Source organism: Ischnura elegans, chromosome 9, assembly GCF_921293095.1.
Source record: "Ischnura elegans chromosome 9, ioIscEleg1.1, whole genome shotgun sequence".
NCBI lineage: Eukaryota > Metazoa > Arthropoda > Insecta > Odonata > Coenagrionidae > Ischnura > Ischnura elegans.
In genome coordinates this window covers 93,342,660-93,365,522 of record NC_060254.1, presented here as the reverse complement: position 1 = coordinate 93,365,522, position 22,863 = coordinate 93,342,660, and the positions used below count along the sequence as shown (strand labels likewise).

At 38.3% G+C, this 22,863-nt stretch overlaps 1 protein-coding gene across 1 annotated transcript; it reads left to right on the top strand.

The window, feature by feature from the left end:
- The first annotated feature begins 332 nt into the window (after positions 1–332).
- On the top strand, positions 333–15,456 carry LOC124165634 (angiogenic factor with G patch and FHA domains 1). The gene is made up of 9 exons (XM_046543104.1): positions 333–854; positions 968–1,246; positions 1,358–1,525; positions 1,602–1,767; positions 1,849–2,009; positions 8,600–8,879; positions 10,929–11,127; positions 11,780–11,879; positions 13,588–15,456. The coding sequence occupies exons 1-9, from the start codon at positions 582–584 to the stop codon at positions 13,747–13,749; spliced, it is 1,788 nt and encodes a 595-aa protein (XP_046399060.1). The 5' UTR covers positions 333–581; the 3' UTR covers positions 13,750–15,456.
- The last annotated feature ends 7,407 nt before the right edge of the window (positions 15,457–22,863 follow it).

Genomic DNA, 22,863 nt, shown 5'->3' with positions numbered 1-22,863 from the left:
ATCGCTTAATATTAAAAATTGCATCAATATAGGCAATACTGATAGCTAAACTCAAGATTTTTAGCCAGTAAACCGCACCGAAAAATTCTTCTCCTTTCACCTACCGCATTTTTATCGGGAGTTAGTTTGGCTAGGGCAGATTTAAGTGTTTCATTAATGATTATACTTATATTGTCATTTACTTATATGGAAGGGCATTATTTAGGAAAGGTTTTGGTGGATAATAGCGTCATTATAAACACCTATTTTTCAAATTTCGAATTCTTTCACATCTTTGAGGACATAAGTTAGTACAGGTAGCTGCCGATAGAGGACATTCGCGCTCGGAAAATTTGTAAACATGTACGCACGTGAAAAAAATCCAGGCAGTATCTATTTGAAACTTAATTTTTGTCGGTCTTATTTAATTATTTGAAATTTTTTAGTTGACGCACTTTAGTTTGAACAATGCTCGTTTCTTATTTAAGAATTAAAATATACAGGGCTTGCCGTTCATTTGTTCTAACATTCTTTTGGCTACTTTTTGAAGTTTACGAAGCTGGAGTGCCCGAGAATTTTCCTTGTGTTGTCTTTAAATAACGATGGATCAAGACTCAGATACGAATCTAAAGGATTTTGCTGTTATAAGGCAGTTATTAGAGCAAAATGGAGACGAAGGTGATGGAAATTTGGCCGATAATGACGGTGACATAGGTTCGTCAGTGAACGACATCAATCCTAAGTTCCTATCTGTTATTGAAGATATTCCAGAAGTAAAGCAATACATTGAGTTATTACATAGGTTTATCCTGATTCAACATAATAAGCTCCTAAAATTTAAGGAGCAACTCGTGGAAAATAGTCGAAACACGAAGGTACGTGCTTTTGAAAAAATTGTGTGGCATCTATTGATCGTGAAACGATCGTCTATGCATGAATATTGCTTATATTTAGATCTGAAACTGTCTATCAATCATCACTATTGCAGATTAATGATGGTTCATCGGAAATCATTGACGAGAAAAAGGAGAAAGCCACTCAAACTGATAATGTTGTATTCTGTTCTGCTGACTGTACTTGTCCAAGCAAATCAGCCGCTCCATCGTGGAGTGCTTCCGAGGGAAGTGCAACTCAAGGACCGAGCGAAAAAACTATAGCTGAGCAAGTTAAAGAAGCTGCTGAGCATGCTATGCAACAAACTGGTTTTGTTTATGAAGAAACTTCTGGGATGTATTATGACTATAGCACTGGATATTATTACAATGCCGTATGTATTATAATAAAGTTGCTTTTATCAACACTCTATGAAGTAAACAGAGGGGGAAATAGATGGCTAGTTTTAGAGGGAAATTGAGCTGTAAATTTTCTTTCTTTTCAGGAGCTTGGTTTGTATTATGACGGTAACAAAGGCATTTATTACTATTACGATGAAAGTAATCACACCTTCCAGTTTCATTCTCAAGCTGAAATTGACCCTGTCAGTTTTTCACAAGTTGCTGATAGCTACACAGAAGAGAAGAAAAGAGTCAAACTTGGGGATGGAAATGTAAGTTACAATAAATACTTCTTTGTCCTAATATATATGATAGTTACTTCTTCATTAGTTTGTATTGCCTTTTCAGAAGAAAAAGAAGTCCAAAAAGAAAGCAGAGACAAAAGAGCCATCAGAACCGAGTCAGAATGAAACTGATTCTAATGAGGATGGTGAATGTTCAGAGTCAAGTGAAGCTGATGAGGATTCTCCCATGACTTCAGAGGGAGATCAAGTTGAGAGTGAAGAAGACAGTCGTAAGGAAGAAATTGATGGCCCAAAACCTTGTTGGTTTATTAAAGTTACCTTTTAATAATAATATATTTTATGTGTTTCAGTTTCTTCTAAGGAATGGCCCCCCTGCATGAGAATAATTGTTAAAGAGACGGAAGTAAAAGGCCTCAAAGTGGGGACATTGTTTATTGTCACTTGCACTGGCGGAACATTGGGAAGAGAAGGTGACCATGCAGTTAGTATACCAGACATCAATATCAGTAAGGTAAGGTGATATATTAGCTGTCTGAGTTATCCTCTATCTTAGTTTTTCCTATTTTAGGAATGAAATTGAACAAGTTGATTTCATGATGATACGGTGAAGGTAATGTGAAATACAATTACACCTTTATGTCTTATTTCTGAATTTAAAATGAATGAATTTTATTTTAAGGCCGAAAAAATTTGGAATTGAGGAACTACTAATGAGAGTGTTTCTCGAGGTCATTAATAAAGATTAAATTAATATTTCTTTCACTTTTGCCATTATGTGATATATATGTAATATATGGCCCCAAAATTGTAAAGTAGTTGCCGAAAAACCTACAGCAAGTCAGTTTACTCATACTCAGGCGGACTTCAGAAATTGAAATTATGGTGACTTTTAATATTGTGCAAGTATCGTCAAAGAGGTAGGCACTCATGTAGGAGCAACTAATATCAGTTTAAAATCCATAGGGAAATGGCAGCATGCCAGTGTAGGTGAAGTCTTTCTAGGGCCTCGATCAGTCCAGGATTTGGAACTTTGACATTTCAATGACTAACTTTTTCACTAACTTCAGATGATTGGTTATCCTGAGCATTTCTGTAATATTCAGAAATCCATCTGCAGCCTAAATTTCATCCTTGGTCAAGTAATCGATTAATGAGGGAGAGGCAAACATTTTTTTCTGAGGACAAAGGAAATATTTTCTTCAACATTTTGTCTTTATTAGATACAAGGAAACACATGTAATCAGCTAGTCAATGGTCGAGGACTCGGTAAACCTAGTACGTGGTTGGTGAGCAATGCATAATGGCACTTCAAATATCATTTTACTCACTTTTGTACTTAACTATGGCTACAGAATTGTTCACTCAAGGGGATATTTATGTCACAGAAATACTTTCCGAATTTTTAATAACCTTGACCTGTTTTAGCATATAAAGGTAAGGAGTAACATTTTCAGGTATCACTTCTTGAGGAGACTATTATAAAGTTGCAATCAGGTAAGGGAAATTTTATAGAATGTGTTATTACCATAATTGAGTTCACCTTTAAATGGGTGATTATGTTGTTTCAATACAAATATGAATCCTACCTACTCAACCAGTATTTTGGCCCAAAAGTTGGTTTGAATTGATGTATGAGATTATGGCCTGGGAAAACCTGAGACAATGCAAAAAGATGAAAGTCGTGGTTGAACGAGTGCTGCTGCACACGGTGGGCATTTCTTTTCTGTCCTGTCAGGGCCACATAGGTTAACACTGACATGGCACTTCATGAATTAATTTTTACTGCTATTCCAACTACTTGAATTTATTTCACAGTATTTCTAGCTGTTTAAAAAAAATCCTAAACATGACTACTTTGCTATTGATATTAAGTCAGAAAAATTAAAAGCACAAAGTTGGTATGAACCCTGACTTAGTTTAAAGTTCCTTTCCTTAGGTGTCTTCACACTGCAAGGATTTTTGTCAGTCAAGGGTTCACCTGGGATATGAATCTGAAACCAATGGCTTAGTATCTGTGTTTGTATCCAGGTCCTTTACCCACAAGGCCAACATGCTCCCCAGGTTCTGATACCTATGGTTACTACTACTAATGCCTGCACCTGTGACTTGCAGACGGCCTCATATGTGTCTACCCTCTCACATACTGGTACAGAAACAGAAGTAAAAGAATTGCTGCAATTTGAAAATTTTCTACCTCTCCATAATTAAATCAAACATTCATGCCTTTGTGGTCATGTAATTCGCTCCACAACCATCATTTTCACCTATTTTCATTGCTTTCGCAAATTTGTTCTTGTGACCCTCAGCTTTCTGAAGAACCACACTAATGTAGAGAGACTGCATTAATGTGATTCATCAGAGAGACCTTGTGCAAGCTAAATGTACTAAAATTTTCCTCTTACCTACTTCTTCCAATTCCCTCCAAACTAGTTGTGGAAAAAGGAGAATATTTCTTAATGGTTCGGAAATAGAGGCCAAATGAGGGGTTTTGACCATTTCCTTGGGATTTCGCTCTCACAATCATGTCTAGGACCACTTTGCATAGAGCACTTTGTTCTGCAGATACGTTTTATTTTGACTTGAGTGATTACCACATCAAGTATTAACTTAGGCTTGACGATCAATTAAAAAGTCCCTGAAGTAATTTTATCAGAATAATTCCCAGAAAACTGAAAAAGTCCCTTAAAGTCTCTCACAAAAGTTGTTAAAAATAATTTTATTTGATGAAATTGGCAAAGATAATATTTAAAAGTGCTAAAGTCCCACGTTTACAAACGTCAAAAGAAATTTTTCCTGTGCTCTAATCATGAGAGTAAACTTTGTGTACTTCTTCCAAGTTACTTATTTCATTGTGAAATTAATATGTTCAAGTAACAATTATGTGACTTGGAAATGTGTGCGTGTGTCAATATCTCAGTTCCAATTTGCTCTCATGACTTCATCAATCATGCTAACCTATATCAATCATAATTTTTGTGTTAGATACTTGCTTTTTCACTTGGATTTCTTCAGAATCAATTTGATTGTAATTTTGGCGGTGAATTCTTCTCGGGTTTCCATCCGGGTGAGCTCCATCTCCATCGCTGCCGATGTTTCGATAGAATCCTTTTCTATCGTCATCAGGGCCGATGATGCCAGTAGGAAAGTGCCAGGTTTATATATCCTCGGTCGTTATGTTGGGTCGTTCTGATTGGCGGAGAAAGAGTGCGCTTTTCCCGCCACTTTCAAAATCGGGTTCCATGCCTTACTTAAGTTGAAACCCTCGTCTCTGTTGAAGTTTTTCTTGGAGAGTCGTATTTCAATTGCCTCCTTGGTGAGGCAATTGAAATACGACTCTACGAAAAGGTGAAATACGACTCCAAGAAAAACTTCAACAGAGACGAGGGTTTCAACTTAAGTAAGGCATGGAACCCGATTTTGAAAGTGGCGGGAAAAGCGCACTCTTTCTCCGCCAATCAGAACGACCCAACATAACGACCGAGGATATATAAACCTGGCACTTTCCTACTGGCATCATCGGCCCTGATGACGATAGAAAAGGATTCTATCGAAACATCGGCAGCGATGGAGATGGAGCTCACCCGGATGGAAACCCGAGAAGAATTCACCGCCATCATACGCCGGGAAAAAGTGAAATCTTACATGATTGTAATTTTGCCATCCTCTGTACTAGAATGGTCTTGGCTCAAGTCCACATGATTCAGATTTTAACTCTGAGGAATTTTTTGGGTCACAAATAGGTGTCTCCAAGGGTTACTAGCTGGCAAGTTTGCATTTGATTCTTCACCATTCTATCACGGAGCAGAGAAAATCATTTGCAGCTCTGTTTTAGCTCCATCAATGATGTGCTGTTTGCAGAATTTGGCTGCCATGTGGTGATCAATGTTCAACTGGTGTTCAACTGTTGCATAGAAGTAGGTGTTAGCACATTTTTGTATCCAAAGGCAGTATGCTAAAGTCAGCATGGCTACACAAGATGCGGATACCAGTATTTTCTGCCTGTTTTAGGCAAATAAAATTGAAATGCACTAAATTTAAGCAATGCATACTCATCATAAACAATTTTTCTTTGGTAAAATATGGAGTTGCAAATCGTTTAGCTGGCTGCTTGAAATGGCTTGAGGCCGTGAATTTATAACACTTGGTTTAAATAAATCAAAAATTCGTTGGAGAGAAGGAAACGTTGTGCAATTAATGCATATTAAATTAGCTGCACTTATGGCACCACAGATACAAAGGAAGAAAATTTTTGTTTGCTTAGTCCTACTCATGGTTCTACATAATTGGGAGTGGTTGACAAGAGATTTTGCAACATCAACACAATAAGGTGAGCAAAGTACTAGAAAGATCTAGTTACAGCAGGAAATTTAAAGATAGAAAGAAGTAAGGAATCAAAACATCAGAACTTTCTTTTGGAGTATGCTTCTCTAAGAAAGTGAGGCATAGACAATGACAGCAGCAGAGAAACCATAGGTAGAGACCTTCGAAATGTGGTGCTACGGAAGAATGATGAGTATCAAATAGATCGACCGAGTTAGTAATGAGGAAGTCCTAATAAGAGTAGGGGAGAAGAGAGATCTCATGGAAACCATGTATATTTGCTTCTGGGGGGGCAGCTGCCCCCCCCCCCTGCCCCTCGCTGGGTACGCCCATGAATGAGGAGGACCTAAAAAGAGTAGGAGAGAATAAAAGCCTCATGAAAACCTTGATAAGATGACAGAACAACCTTATCGGCCACATCTTGAGACATGATGGTCTGATGAAGACAATTGTCGATGGACAAGCAGATGGCAAGAATGGAAACGGAAGACTCAGCACAAAATGAATGGAACAGGTGAAGAAGGATGTGAAAGAGAAGAAATACGTGGGTATGAAAAGATAAGCTAATAGGAGAATTGAGTGGTGTGCTGAGTCAAATCAATCTTAGGATTGTTGACCAGTAATGATGATGTTGAGTTGCATTCACTTAAGCTCTTGTAGCTGTTTCATATGATTTATTTTAATATTTTGGATGCTCATATCGTGGTTTAAGCAACTGACAATTTTCCACACTTCCCAAAGCTTACTCATTCACTGATATTTGAAGATTTTCAATTGTGATAGAGTTTAAAAAATAAGGTGACCTATATTTTTCCATTTTCTGGTCAATCACGTGCATGTTGCATTAATTCATGAAAAGTTGACAGCTATAACCCCATTTGCAGATAGGTAGATGATATCATACACTCCTACCGAGTGGGTCACAATTTCTCAGCTACTCCTGTCTTCCATGTTTCTGGTTTTTCTCTTTTTGCATTAGAAATTCCATCTGATCCTTCTAATCTATTCATTGCTTTAGTAGTGATTTAGTGCCTTTTTCTCAACCATATTTGACAGCTTTATTCACTTTTTGAAAAGGACAGTGCCTAGAGGGTGAATGCAGCTAATCGAACTGACAAGCAGTCAGTTGTGAGTGAACTTTTGTTGCAGATATGCAGGACTTTAGTTGCCATTATTTTACATGGAAAATTTGTCGCAGCTGTTGCTGGCTTCCTAAAATACCCAACCAAAAAAATCGAACACCACTCGCTTTGAATTTCATTGGTTGCTAGCAGGCGACTCGGCGTTGCTCAGGAAGTATTGTATCCAGAGAAGTGGGAAACTTGGAACCCCATCTAAGGTATCCCACGGTTGACTCAAAATTGAAGTAAAACGGTGAGCGGAAGACGCTGAACAGTAAAATATGGATAAAACGATCTCCATATACCAAGTACTGGATCAGCTTATATCCTGCTCCACAACATTGATCATTATGTGCTTCCATTTGTGCGTAGACCAAAAACATTGTGAGAATGAGTACCTCAGCAAAAAGTTATGTACAGAGAAGATAAATAGTTACGTGTAGAATCTTTGAGTTATGTTGTCCCTTTGGGCGTGTCAAGAGACGGAGGACGTCTAACCACAGAAGTTTTACGACGTGATGAAACAAATGGTAATGAGAAAACGATGCCAAGGATGCATCAGACAAAACCAGAAGTAGCATTACAAGGTTTGGGAGCACGAGCTTCATCTATGCACTAACTTTGATCACAATCCCTGCAGCCATATGAAAATGCATGGTGGACAGAGAAATATACATCCTCTTTTATACATAGAGATTGATAAGAGTTATTATATTGATTGAATGGAATGGTTATACAAAAGTAATATTAATCAAAATCCCTAGGCTGCTACACTTACGGGAGAGGGACGGAGAAGAGTGGAGAAGTGATGAGTTATGGAGGATAAATGAGGTAACATCGCCAATAGAGATAAGAGAGCAGTTGAAGCGCACACGGGGATGGTTGAGAGCTTAGGAAGCAGGGGCGTGGTTCTATGCTGCGATTCGAAGCCGGGGTCCGATGGAATCAATCGCACCACTTAGCAATGAGGAGAGGAGAAAATGGGTTGCACGGGATGAATCCGGATGCAAATAAAAATCCATATCATCACACAAAAGCCGCCTGAACGACGAGGGAGGCCGATATTAAGAGGAAGAACAAAGAGTTATGCACTGGGAGGGTTAATTGGCGGGTTTAGAATCCTTGGAGTTAAGTTCCCCCTTTGAGTAGTACAAGGTCTATAATGTTATGTAACGAATGGTAATGAGAAAAGGACGTGTCGGATGCAACCAAAAGTAGCATTGCAGGGTTTGTGAGCATGAGGTGCACCTATGTACTAACTTTGGTCTCAATCCATGCAGCTCTATGGAATCGCACAGCGGACAGACAAACAGATATCTCTTTTATATATATATATACATGGGGAGTTTTCTGTGTATAAACCCCCACTGAAATCATGGTAAATCTAAGGGTCCTGATTGCATAATTGGTAGAGCACCCGGCCGGCAACTGGGAGGTTCTAGGTTCGAGTCCCAGTCAGGCTGAATTTTTACCCTCTGATTTCTGGCTTTATCCATCTACCAGAGCACCCTTGTCCTCGTCCTTTTTTCTATTATATGTTCCGATCCCTTTCTTTCCTTACCTGTGAATTTATTTGTATGTTTGCGCTTAAGGTGTCATGAGTATGAATTATGTAATATATATAAGTATATTACAAAATATGCCCTCTTTCTTTTTATAGCACCATGGTAAATTCACATATGAAGTGCCTGAAGATGGAGGTGAGGGAAAGTATTTTATCAGCGACTTCGGCAGCAGAAATGGAACGTACTTGAATGGTGAGAGGCTTTCTGTTGCTAAGCAGGAGAGTGAGCCTCAAGAGGTGGTACATGGGAGTATAGTGCAAGTAGGCTCCACTAAGCTCCTCTGCCACATTCATAGAGGCTCGGAAACATGTGGCCATTGTGAACCGGGATTGGTTCAACGAGAAGCCAATCTCTCAAATTCACCAAACAACAATGGTGAGATTCAATTCTTTTCCTTCATTGAATGAATAAAAAAAAAATGATCTATTCATGCATGTTTTTGTATATGTGAAAAGTTTGGTGTAAAAAATCTGAGATGATACTCAGGGTCTGTCCCAAAAGGTTAGGTGAGCACTTTTTATATCAGTTATTGTTTCGCTGATTTAATTTAATTTTGATTTATTTCAGTAAAAAAAATTCTTAAGAATTTTATAAACCTCTTTGCAACCCAACACAATTTTCAGCACTTCACCCAGACTTGGTAGGCTCTTTGAAGTCGTCAGCCATCAGGCACTGAACGCACAGTGCCCAGAGCACCAGCCTTCATTGATGGTCTTCATCCTAATTCACAGTGTCCGGTGATATCTGGTGGAAATGTTTTATATTCACGAGAATTAACTAAAATGGTAACCTTCCACACAATTTTATATACTAAAGTACCGACCCGGTTTCGGCACATTGTGTCATTATCAAGGTACCAATTTGGCTTTCCAAGTTTTTTATATACCGTCCAGCAAGGGAAAGGTGGGGTGGAAAGGATAGCAAGGGAGGGGTGAGACAGTTTGACTAAAAAGATGCGTAATAGGGAAGGTCTTTGAAGGAGGGGGGGACTAGGGACTAAGTAAAGGCAGTGAAGTCCCCCCTCCCTTGCTATCCTTTCCACTCCACCTTCCTCTTGCTGGATGTTATATAAAGAACTTGGAAAGCCAAATTGGTACCTTGATGATGACACTACGTGTCCAAACCGGGTCGGTACTTTAGTAAATAAATTTGTGTGGAAGGTTACCATTTTAGTTTATTCTCATGGTCTTGATTCTTCCAGAATCCCTTGTGCCAGTTTGATCCTGCGGCATTTGGGTGTTGTTCATAAGCTTTCAATTAATATATAACTAACATTTTCTCAGCTTTAAACATGAAATAATTGTGTAGGTAATGCTTCTTATTCTACGCTATCATCTTTTTGATGAGGGTATAGAGGGTCATATTTTGCACTTGGTCAATCACTAAATTTTGCAGAAATGTATCACTAAAAGTAACAGCCATCTTCCCACCCTCCCCGTCTCACTCCATTAACCCCCCTCCATTTATTTGTATTCCCCAAGCATCAGGAAATGTAATTATTAGAAGAATCATCGGTGCTCCATGGTTCATTAGTAATAATAAAAGTATAAATAATATAAAAATGTTGGAAGAGATCTAAAATTAATTCCATTATTGACCACTCCAAAATATGTACTTACGCGATTTACCATATCTTTTCACTTCACAAATAATGAATTGCAGACTTCCATTTGGGATTACACCCCATCACCCTCCAACAAACACGGAGTCCCCAAAACCATCCTTGACCCTTCCCACACTCCCACTCCTATTCAATTGAATCTATGCCATGGTATTACCACGTCTTTTACCAGCCATAAAACTAAATTAAAAGCGATACTCTCAGTAGACTCAGTAGCTGCCAAACTGGGAACTTTAGTTCTGTAATAAACTAATAAGTGATATTTCAGCATAGCGTAGCATACCCCTTTGTGCTTTGAACTGGGGTAATGCACATGAATACATATGCCACCATGTGGTGAAACAGGTACTAGTTCCAGATAAAAGTCAAATGGATATTAAAAAGTTTAATAATTATATCATGAATGTTTGAAATTTCCACCAACTTACATATGAAGCTGTCAATTTGATATAATATTGCCTCAAAGGAATACAAAACTGAAAAATGAGAAATTTACTCTCGATGGATCAATGTAATGCTCTGCTTTACTGCTCCACACCTTATAAGAAGAAATATTCTAATCATAACTGCCTATGTCTATTGTATGTATGGCTAGTAGGATTGGAATGTTAATAGGTAATTTCATTACCAGTTTCCTAGTCAAAATTAAAATATGTATAGTTTTGAAATACATATACAGTGTTTTTATTAAATTTTATTCCAAATTTATTTAAATGCCCATTCAGCTGTATATTTGTACAAAGTAATTCTTAAATTTCTGCCTCATATCTCATATAAGGAATAATATGTTATTTAAATTTCAGATGAAATAAGCTTGTATAATACTAAGGAACAGCATAAAAAAGTTCTTAAACGTTTAAAGAAGAAATTTGGATTGGAGAGCAATGAACCCAACATGTCTGCGATCTCAGTTTCTGGTTATGAGGACCGTGCCCAATCTCGGAGGCTAACAGTTGGGTCGCAGGACCACCATGCCAAAACTGAAACTGCTTCAATGGAAGAGTAAGTAGTGCTGATCGGTTGCTTTGTGTCAACCCATCACCTATGCAAGGAAATCCAATAGAGCATGTAATGTAATGAATGAGCTCAACTATAAATTTTCTGCTTGCATATCATGTCAAATGTCTCCCACCTGAATGGTACAATGAGTCTTCTACTTATGAACATTCAACTCACGACCTTTCAGAGGTAGGAACATTAAAAAAAATTGAATCATGTCTGAACTTTCAAATTTGGTGCCCTTGAAGTTTGAAAGCCAACGGAACTCGGTGCGGCATAAAGAAACTTGCTTTTTGGGAATGGGAAGTATAAATGAAACCATTGTGAAGTTGGGAACTGTTCAATGTTTTGTGCATTTTCCCTTCCCAAGGGCAGCAAAGTTTTTTCAGCTTTAGTGGTGTCGCACCATCATGAGTTAAAACAAAATTACTATTCAGTGTTGTGTTCGGCAGGATAACTACACTTTTCGTTGCCTTACTCAGGTTTTTCAACTATCAATAAGGTCTCGGAACACATCTTGTTCATATGTGGATGACTCGCTGTATATTTCATGTTAATAATTTATACTTGATATGAAATAATGTATGTATTGGGTTTTTACACATGTACAATGAGCGTAGAATTTATACATGTTTCATTGTTTTTTTTCCTTCAGAGCTATCCGTCCTGATAATAAGGGCTATGAGCTGTTATCTCGTATGGGATGGAGCAAAGGACAATCGTTGGGAAAGGAGGGTACAGGACTTACCGAGCCGGTAAGTAAATGAAATGCTGACCTGAATTTAAGAGTGACTTGAGTTCTATTACAGAAGATTCCGGTTGATTGGGACACATCAGGACTTGTGCACTTTGCCCCAATTAAGTGGCTGCCTCAATTGGGCGAACTATCCTGTATATGGGTATAAACAAACGTTGAAATGATGGGAAGAAGACTAAAGAATGTTTACAATGCAACATAAGTTTATCAAACTATTAATTTGATTAATAAATCAGCGATTTAAGTTAATTTATTATCATTTTTAAGAATTATTACAGTATGTATAGTGAAAAATATATTTTGCAGCCTTGGTTGACGCTGAATGAATCTTTTAATAAGTCCTATTTATGAAAAATAAGTGTAAATCAAAGGAGGAAAATATAAAAAAATAGTATTCTGAAAACAAAAAAAATTAATTTCGTCGCGAGTATTGAGTCTATGTCACAGACTCCAATAAAGCAGCATGCTGTCTCAATTAAGCGGAGAATACTCTGGGATATTCCTCCATTGGGTTCTGTTCTTCAAGATCTGCCCCAATTAAGCGGCTGCCCCAAGTAACCGGTGGACCCATTAAACGGAATCTACTGTAATATGTGTTCCCTTTATGTATGTGGTTGTGGCTACTGCAAGTTTTTGAAGGGTGTCTTTTGTGAGAGACTGGACACACTCGGAGGGCTTCGCTGATGGGAGAGGGGGAGTACCAAGAAAGAGAGAGAGTATTAGCGAACTTAACGTTGCCAAATGTACATAGTCACACTTGTTTTGTCTCTGAAAATGTGTGAATCCTGGGTGGCCACAGGTATTTCAGGGCCGGGTGCTGAGACAATATATATTCCCAGGGGCGCAGCTAGGAATTAAGGCTGGGGGAGGTTTGGGTGCTACTAAGACCGGGGTGTGTGGGGGTAAGGACTACCTACCAGGATAAGCGGTAGGTGTGAGATTAATAAATTATGGAATTTTAAGAAAAATGGTTCAAAATGGTGAGTTTTACGGCTCTCTGAGGGATATTGAATAATCCTTACATACCCTACTCTTTTAGTAATATCGATCCAATTATGTAAAACGGATTACACTTAAAAATTTCTTTAAGCTCTGGGGGGGTTATATCCCCTCCAAAGCCCCCCTTGCTGTGCCACTGTATGTGCCTACTTGTTTCAAGGGTATTGAGGATAATCCCTTAACAGAATCCCAGGACAATGTCATTTACTAAGAGAATGCTTGAGGTTTGGCAACACTGCTAGCTCATTTATGATGTGAACACTGTGCAGGTCTGAGAGGAACTGAATCTCCAAAGTGGTTGGCCACACTTGCTGTCTGCTGATTGGTAAAGGGAAAGTCACATGTCAAGAAACTTTCTCTTTGCTCTCCCCCACTTGCTTTAGCCACATCTGCTCAGCCACAAAGATAAAGTGAACAGATTCTAGTTGTATTATTTTAATTCTATAATGTAGTAGCAGTGGCAGGTGAAGACGTCTGCCATCCATGACATTTGGATTATCTAAGTTCCAATCATAATTTGGTAAAATTCATCTATTGCTGGTATGAAGCAAGTTTTATTTTACCTTACTACATGTGTATTTATTTTTTCACTTGGCATAGGCTTTTTTTAATTTGAGCCAATCAAGCATAGCAAATTTCTGCATGGTGGTTCTAAAACATTAATTTCATGTGTATATTAATACTTTTTCATCGATTTTGTACTAAAGGTGCCAGTGATTGCTAGGAGACCATTGGCAGGCCTCGGCTCAGGGTCTGCTGAGTTCAACCTCCCATCTGACGGAACTGTGGCAGCAGATCCAGCTAAGCGCAAAAGGCTTGAAGCTCTTCAAAAGACGAAAGAAAGATACGACAACCTTCCTCAGAAGTGAATGTATGCACAAATAAGGAAATGTTCTTTACAGCTGCATAGTAATGCTCAACCATGTTATATGGATTGATCATACAAAAAAAGCTTGGTAATGTCATCATGAAATTATATCATAATTGTCCAAATTTTTTTATCATTACCTCGCATTCAGCCATCTTGTCAGTCTTAACGATGTTGTGGAAAGTGTTTAAAGGTGGGTAATATATAAAGAAAGAATGTTTCCCTCAACTTACCAAAGAGAATATTTTCCTTGATGAGTTTGAAACCTATGACTTGAGCCTATTTGGAGCTAATGCAAAAGTTGAGTTCGGACAAAATTTTGAGATGTCTGTTCTAACGCTGATTGTTGAAAAAATTATTTTTGTTATGTTTTTAGTTTAAAAAATAATTTTTAACTGATGTAAATATATGTTCATTGTTATTGAGGTTACAATCATGAATGTGAAATCTTCTTCTACATCTTTCGTTTTTAGCAATATATCATGCAGGTTTTACTTTGATGATGTGCTCCGTGTGAAATTGCCAACAGGTGGGAGGAATCTGTCTTAGGTGAGAAAATACACAGCTATGCACGTAGACAATCATATGCTTACATTTTACTTAAAAGATCATTGCCAACTGTGTACATACAATTACAATAAAATATACAATTTAGGTGAGCTCAAAGTTTTTGTGAGAATGAATTTCAATATGCTGGTGGGTAAATGATGCGTGATTGAGCAAAAGGTTAAGGTTAACTATTTCTGTGCCGATAAAAATTGTAGATTATTACGTACGTAAAATTGTAGCTCTGCAGTTTCATTATTAATAATCACCTGTTGAATAAGAAAGGGGCTTCCATACTGGATCAAAATCTATCAAGTATGACCCATATTTACTAAAAAAAGTATTTCTCTAACCTCCCAGTTTCAGTGATTCATACTGTATTTACTCGTGTAAGCTGTGCCCACATGTATCCCACGCACGCCGGCTCGTGAGGAAAAAAAACTTCATAATGCTTTTTGGGTGCAGTCTTACATCGGAACTCCTGATTCATTGCTAAATCGATAAATTTGCATTTCCATGATTAATGAGGTTAAATAATGTTAGAAATGTGATTCCTACAAAGGTTTCCTGATTTCAGTGCTAAAATCTGGAGAAATAAACGATAAGAATTTGAGGGAAAATTGTATGCGGCTTACTTTACAATTTGGAGGATTCGTGTTAGATGCACACACCCATTTTATTTCAATTGCATCTCTGGAAAAAAGGTTTGCAGCTTATACGGGTAAATACAGTAATTCTAAACCATTTCATGCATGCAAATTCCTACATTTAACCCCAAAATCTCCTCCCCTACCAGTGTAAATAAATAGGTAGAAATATATGGATGCTCATGAATCCTACGTGCAAGACTTCCAAGCTATGCAGTTCTGCAATAAAATGTGGGATCCACAAGGCTACAAGTACGTGTTCAGTATGAAGTTGTTGCTTATGAAGGCTGAAGACCCTCTGTGAGAGTTGAAGGCGTATTGATTATGTTCCTATGACATATTTTGAGCACATTGCAGTATGTTATCATTCTTGAACTGAAGCCTGTATGTATGTATGTACTATATTTATATAGAATGAATGTAAAGTTGTACTTGTTGCAATCATGAGTTTTTGTGCAATTATGTGTTTTAATGTATGTCTCTTTAAAGCATAGAAGTTATTGTGGAAAGTATTTTTAATTTAATCAAAAAGAGTGAAGTGTACCTTATTAAAATAATCTTTATTTGTCATAAAAATGAGTTTTCATTACGTAACCTATACCATGCATCTTATCACCGGAAATCAACATCTTCTATTCAGCTTTATTCATTGAATTCACACAAAACAGGGGTTTTTGGCTTTTCTATATCCTACAATAAATGAAACTTGAATTTGACCTAATGTGTAATGCATGGTAATTGAGAGATCTACAGTGTAAAATCTCATACAAGCACTAAAGCCATTATTAACAATATAAGTGTTATATCCATAGCTTCAATACTGCCATGTAAGTACTCAATTGTCTTATTCACTTGCATTGCCTATATTGATTTCAAATTCTTGAAAATTTACCATGAGAACTAAGGACCCTGGGTAGCACTGAGGTATGTGCCTACATCTCACAGGAAATCTAGATGTCCATGGTTTGATAACTAGTCTATGTGGATTTTTAATTATCATTAATTGAATTTTTGGGTAATTTTAACATCTTTCGAATACTCTCTGTTTCTTCTACCTTGCTGGAGGCATATCTTACTACACCATTGATAAAAGCTCAAACAATGAATCAACCATGAAGTCGATTTAAGAGAACTTAGAATAATTCACATGGCCAACAATAGATATTATTATTTTCCTTTAACTGGCTAATTTCTAGAGGTATTTGACGGTATGTATTCTGACTAATAACCTTTCCAAGTTGAATTAAACCACTCATATTTGTTTTGAACCAAAAGCTGCTGTTTCAAGTGTTCATATCCATATTTTATTCAAGATAATGGTGATAAATTTGCAAGAGAGCTACTTGGGAATATATATAATGTATCACCATTTACATTCTGATAACTTCTGAATATTTTGGCTAGTGAAATTGTTGCTCGAGAAAAAACATGCATGAGCAGCAAAAAGACCTTCTTGAAGAAAATGTACAAAACCAATGTGACCCTAAAAACTGAAACTTCAAAGCAATGAAAGTAAAAGCTTATTTTGTGGTTATGTCCCTACTACAATTCCAGCAAGAAAGTTGAGGCTCCAAGAAAAAGAAAAGATAGAAGAACAAGTAAATTGTGGTCTTATATCTCCTTTTTATTGCAACTTAAAATACATGGGTGGGATCAGTGGCATAGCTGGGGAAGGGAGGGGGGCATAGGCGGATCTGGGGGGGGGGCCCTAAAAAATATGCAAGATTTTTAATACGGTCCCATTGTTATTGGGTTCGTTTTGTATTGCCAGGTATCCTTGTGCCCCCCCCCCCCTCAGAAAGAAATCCCAAACTATTTAATTTGGGCAGAAAAATATTAAACTATAAAACGAATTTATTCTACTCCACCCACACGTTTTAGCAAAACAGCTTCCCAACGACCCATCAATACTTTTAAGTTCCATTATAGCACGAAATGTGATTTTTAGAGATAAAAAGGTTCACATTTTCCCCAGAGCAAGGTTCCATTGCCCTGAACCCAGTGACATGGTGATGGGGGAGGTCCAGGGGGTCCGGAACCCCTCAAAATATAAAAAAGGCGATTGAGATTTTAATTTTTGGCCCTTCTAATGCAAACAATAACAAGGTTACGGATATTATTCTTTGTATAATTAGATTTTTTTGGAAAAATTAAATAATCTTATAAATCCGAAAAATTGTCAGTAATAAATTTCTAAATAAATAAATGTAAGTAAAACCAAATTTACTTGCTATATTTCATAAATTAACCATAATTATTTCTTCCCTCGAAATAAAAAAGGCGCCTCAATCGTATTGCGCGCGTATTCGTATGCGGAATTGCCCGTCAATGAGGACGATACGCCAAAAAATTTGCTTTCCCAACGAGAAAATTCCTTCTTTGTTTAACTTGCAAGTTAATTTTTCCTTGCATAAACACGACTGATGCACAGTAAAAAAAAAGGTTTTCCCATCAACTTTAATCGCATCGCCATGTTGATAAAGTCTGTTTTATGCGTCCTTAAAAAGATGTTAATAGCATTCTTTAAGCGTAAAAATATACCTACGCTTCCCTGAGCGGATTCGCGCCGAAATTTATGGAACCGATTTAAAGACCGTTTGCATAAATCTCGAAATTAATCGGACAGCTTTCGAACGCCGTAAACGCCAGCGTACTCCTCTCCCATAATGGCCGAATAGAATTACAACCGTAGAGGACAGAATCAACCCCCCCAAAAATCGCACGGATCCAAAAATACCCACCGAGAGAAGGGGTAAGAGGTGGAGAGAGAAAGGAAGGGTCGATCACCTGCGGATAACCATATTCCTCTCTCCCGACCGCATTGGCGTCCATTGATATCCACTCTCGAAAACTCCGACCTTGCTCGCCCGCCACCAGAGGTCATAAATCGACAATCTCCGAATCCCGTTCCATCAACTGGTATGAAAGAAAACAAAAAAAAGAGAAATTGAAAAGACTCGGCGAGAGGGAGAGAGAAGCGTTCTTGCGGGGAGGAAGGGAAGGTTCCGAAAAAGACCACTTGTTAACGAACGCTTTATTACGGGAGAGATTCGGAGGTGGAGCTTCGTCAGGGGGGGAGAGAAGTAGTGTGGGGGAGAAGGAAAAAAAAAAAGAATTGAGCCCGGGTTCAAAGCCGAACGCATCCCAATTAAAAAAAAATGAGCCGAGAAGAAAAAAGAAAGGGATGGAGAAAAAAATGACGAAAATGAATCCAAAAACGGAACTTTGGGCGAGGTGGCGGCCGGCCGGCCCACGGAACAAAAGAAATCGAAGGACGACCGCCCGTGGGCAAGACAACAAGAGGAAGGAGGGAATAAGAGGCCAGAGCACAAGGAGAGGATTAGCAGGAGGAGAGGAAGAAATAAGCGTTAAAGGCCGCACGTATCCGAGGGGCTTTCAGGCCCCCCGAAAACTTTCCGAAGTTACATACACACTATATTATATTAGTCCAATTCTTGACGTTCCAGTTCAAGAGCATACCCAGGCAGGGGCGAAGCTAGGAATTAAGGCTGGGGGGGTTTAAGTGCAATTAATACCGGGGTGTGTGGGGGTATGGAATACCTACCAGGATAAGCGGTAGGTGAGAGATTAATAACTTGCGGAATTTTAAGATAAATGGTTGAAAATGGTGAGCTTTTACGGCTTTCTGAGGATATTTTATTAATCCTTACACTATTCTATTAGTAATATCAATCCAATGAAGTAAAATGGATTAAACTTAAAAATTTCTCTGAGCTCTGCTCCACCTTGCTGCGCCACTGTACCCAGGATCAAAACTAGGGGTGGGGCAAGCGATTGTTCAAGTTGTAGGTAAGATTTGAGCATGGAAAAGGTGAATGAAATCAGAATTTTGAGGAAACTGTGACAGCTCTTTATTAGTTTTTAAAATTATTTGCTTGAAAAATATTAATTAAATTAAAATAATTAAAAAATAATAAATTTATCTTACATACATTTGCGATTTTTGCTTCTGGGAGGGGGGGGGGGCAGCTGCCCCTTCCTGCCCCTCGCTGGGTACGCCCGTGTTCCAGTACTTGCCGGCCTCGATGGTAGCGAGGTAAAAAGTAAACGTATCGGGTTCTAGTCCAGCCTGTTTAGATTGCCCTTATCCAGAGCATAATTTGGTATTCATGCACGTGTAATTTTGAAATTTTTATTAATTATTTAATTAATTGGAGGGGGGTGGGAGCGCGAAAGGGGCTCTCTCGGCAATTAAAAGATGTCGACTGAAATCAGGGCCTAAGATCCGAAATTTTAGCGAATTTGATAAGTATTAACTACTACCACCAGTCAGTGGGGCAGCGAGGGGGGGTTTTGGGGGTTAAACCCCCCCCCAGAGCTCAGAGAAATTTTTAAATTTAATCCATTTTACTTGATAGATTAGTATTTCTTATATAAAAGTCTTAGGATTAATCAAATATCCCTTAGAAAGCCGTAAAACTCGCCATTTGGAACCATCAACCTTAAAAATGTTCTGGAGGAGGCCCCCCGCAACTCCGAATTACCCTGGCGGGTATGCAATACCCCCACATCCCTAAGTATTAGTGCGTCTAAAACCCCCCCTAGCCTTAATTCTTAGCTACGCCCCTGATGCACACAGCACACCCTTACTGCTTGCTCAACGAGAGATTCGGTGGGATAAAACAGCGAATTTCTTGGGTGTAATTGGTTTACCTTGTGTTACGATAAATATCAACAAATAAGTAAATAAATAAATAAATAAATAAAAACATTTGCATTAAAATTATATATCCATTATAAAAACGTGTATATTTTAATACAAAAAAATGCCTAAGTTCTCGAGTTGTGTGAGTTTAATGGTAGGTATTCTTGTAGCTTCTGGGTAAGAATTTAAAAAATGGCCGGGCTCCGGGGATAGTCAAATGTAAAGGGCATCGGACCAACAAGTGTTAATGGATTAGTATTACTTATAGAATAGTGTTAGGATTAATCAAATATCCCTCAGAAAGCCGTAAAAATCACCATTTGGAACCATTAATCTTAAAAATTTTCTGGAGGAGGGCCCCCGCAACGCGGAATTACCCTGGCGGGTATGCAATACCCCAAAGTATTAGCTGCGCCTAAAACCACCTAGCCTTAATTTTTGGCTGCGCCCCTCCTACCAGTGTCCTTGTTCCTTGTCTTTGTCTGTAGCACCACATTTCGAAGGCCTCTGCTCTTGATTACTCCGCAAACGTTAGTTCTGATAAAAGTTTTGCTTACTTTCCAAAACACAATATTTCCGACTAGTTTCCCACGCGTACTACGGGAAATTTAAACATAGAAGTGCACTTAGATCTTAAATTTGCTGAAATAATTATGATGTCTGGTTGTTGACCCTTTATAGCCCAAAGTTGCTTCAAAGCGACATCAAAAATGTGTAAATTTTCTGCTCAGTTTAGGAAATATTTAAACAAAGCATTATTTTGTGATGTAAACTACAATGACGAGACACTTAGCTGCCACGATGATGGCGATCGAGAGCAAAATTTTCTAGTTTTCATAGTGAAAAATCTAGAAATTTGATGTCTCTCAGAAGCAGCCCTGGGTTAGAAAGGGTTAATCGCTATTTGGTGGAATAATAATGATATTTGGAAAGTAATAATAATATCTATCGTAATTTATCGTTTCTGTTGGACGCATAAAGAGTTGATTTTCAACGGCTAATATGGTGGTGGATAAGGTGAAGAAGGGGGGAGAATTAGCGTTGAATGGGGCAGGAGTGTTTTGGAAGAGGTGTGTGCGTAAATGGCCGGAAGAGGGCAGGGCGGTAGGAGGTGATCGCAGAACGGGTCGTGGGAGTGGGGGGCAAGGCAGTAGGGGGGGGGGGGGAAAGGGAGACAGGGGGAAGGGAGTGGATACAAACGGTAGAGGAGGAGGAAGGGAAGGGACAGGAGATGCCTTCATTTTTTTAAATCAAAGACGGAGGATATAAGTGGTGTGGAAGAAGCTGAATGAGGAAAGGCCACATCTTACCCTAACCGTTTAAGAGAATAGGGTAGTTTCCTTCATCAAAGAAAACGAAAGGCATTAATTGCGATTCGTGACCCACCATTAGTGTATTCATAATATACAAATTGTTTGGTTTTAGAAATCCCAGTTTAGACGAATGGCAATGGTAAATTTTATCCTCATTTGAAAAAGGCCAGATTGGCGCCCATGCGATGCCACTCCACGTGACGTCACAGGGGCCTAGTTTCTATACGAGTAGATAGGAGTTTTACATCGTCTGAGGTTACCAATTCATGCATGAGGCACAGAGCTCAGGGAAGCATTTCTTAATAATCATCTATTAAAATTGCCTATGGTCGGAAAGTTTTCTTCGCTTGATAGGGCATTAATAATCCTTATTTAAGCCAAGCGCTATCTGCTAGCACGGTACTATGTTACCTGCTAGGAGCCTGCGTCGTAGTTAAAGAGCTCCAGTTTGAAGAAACATTGACATTAAAAGATCGGAGTATACAATGACAAAACAAAATTTAAGAGAAAACGAAACAAAATAAGGAAAAAAGGACCAAAATAAAAAACATATGGAACCGTCCTTCAGCCAATCAGAACGCAAGGTTGCTAACGGCGATTTAACGCCACGCTTAGCTTTTAATTGAATGACAGTTGTAACAACGGAAAGTGACGGAATAAGCGATGGAAAAAAGGATGGTGGGAATGACCGTTTGATTCAGAAAAAGATCGGTTGAGCAATGACTCTTTTGGTCCCTGTAAATCCATCACTTGAGCCATCATTCTGAGGGACGGAAAAATGATCGCGTGATTCAGGCTTAGCAAATAAAAAAAACGTTGGAAAACATTCGGATTTTACTATTAATGAATATGAACTTCACTTCACACTGGTGAAAGAATAATTGGAGAATCGATATTCTGGGGATTATCCCTTTATAATATAGATTTACATTTGAAATAGAAAAAAGATAGATGTCTCAAGAGCACAGCCCTGTGTAGAACACATTCAAATCTATCTATACATAAAAGATGATGTCTGTTTGTTTATCCACTATGCGTTTCGATACGGCTTCACGGATTGCGACCTAAAGTAGTGCATAGGCGAATCTTATGCTTCCAAACCCCACAGCGCTGCTTTCGATTGCATCCTTCCGTTCTTTGCGTCGTTTTCCTAAAACTGTTTGTTACGTCACTTCATGTAACTTCTGCGGTTGCATATTTTAACGCTTAGGCACACCTCTACACACTATCAAAGAGGAAAAAACAAAAAATCCTATATGATCATGAAATAAAAAGTTCCAAGTTCCCCTCTTGTCTGGGTACATCCTTCCCGAGCAACCCCGGGTGCCCAGCTAGTTTATATAATAAAACTAAAGCACTGTAATATTCCATATTATCAGTATTAGGAACTATTTTTTGTGAATGAATTATATAGCATTGCAAAAATGACCTATCTATGAATTGAGCTATCATTCAGGGGGAAGGAAAAAAATTATGTTTTGATTCCGGATTTACGCTTAAAGCCACGAGAAAATTAATCTAAAAAATATCTCTGGAACATCCTCTCCATTCTCATACGACCTCTCGTTTCTCATGAAACAGTAAACAGTAAGTCCAACCGTTTCAGGCATGACGAAAAGGAAGTTCAATATATTGCAATTCCGCAGTGTTGTGGGAATGTGCAACTATATTTCATTTCAATAGTAAACTGTTTCGCCAGTGGTAGCTCGCTTCGTCCTAATGACGAAGCTGGATTCTTCCATCCTATCTCATTTCTTCCTTGTCCCTATCCCAAGGGCGTCGCCGGCGGCCTTAATCTTGGCGGCGTAAAGTGGGCTGAAATCGAAAAATGCTGGGAAAAATTAAAATCAATTAATAAATTAAATTAAGAACGCTTCGGACGCAATTTTAATTAATTTTAAGTTAATTTTTTTTAATTTGGGGCCATCCCTTGCCCTTTTTCC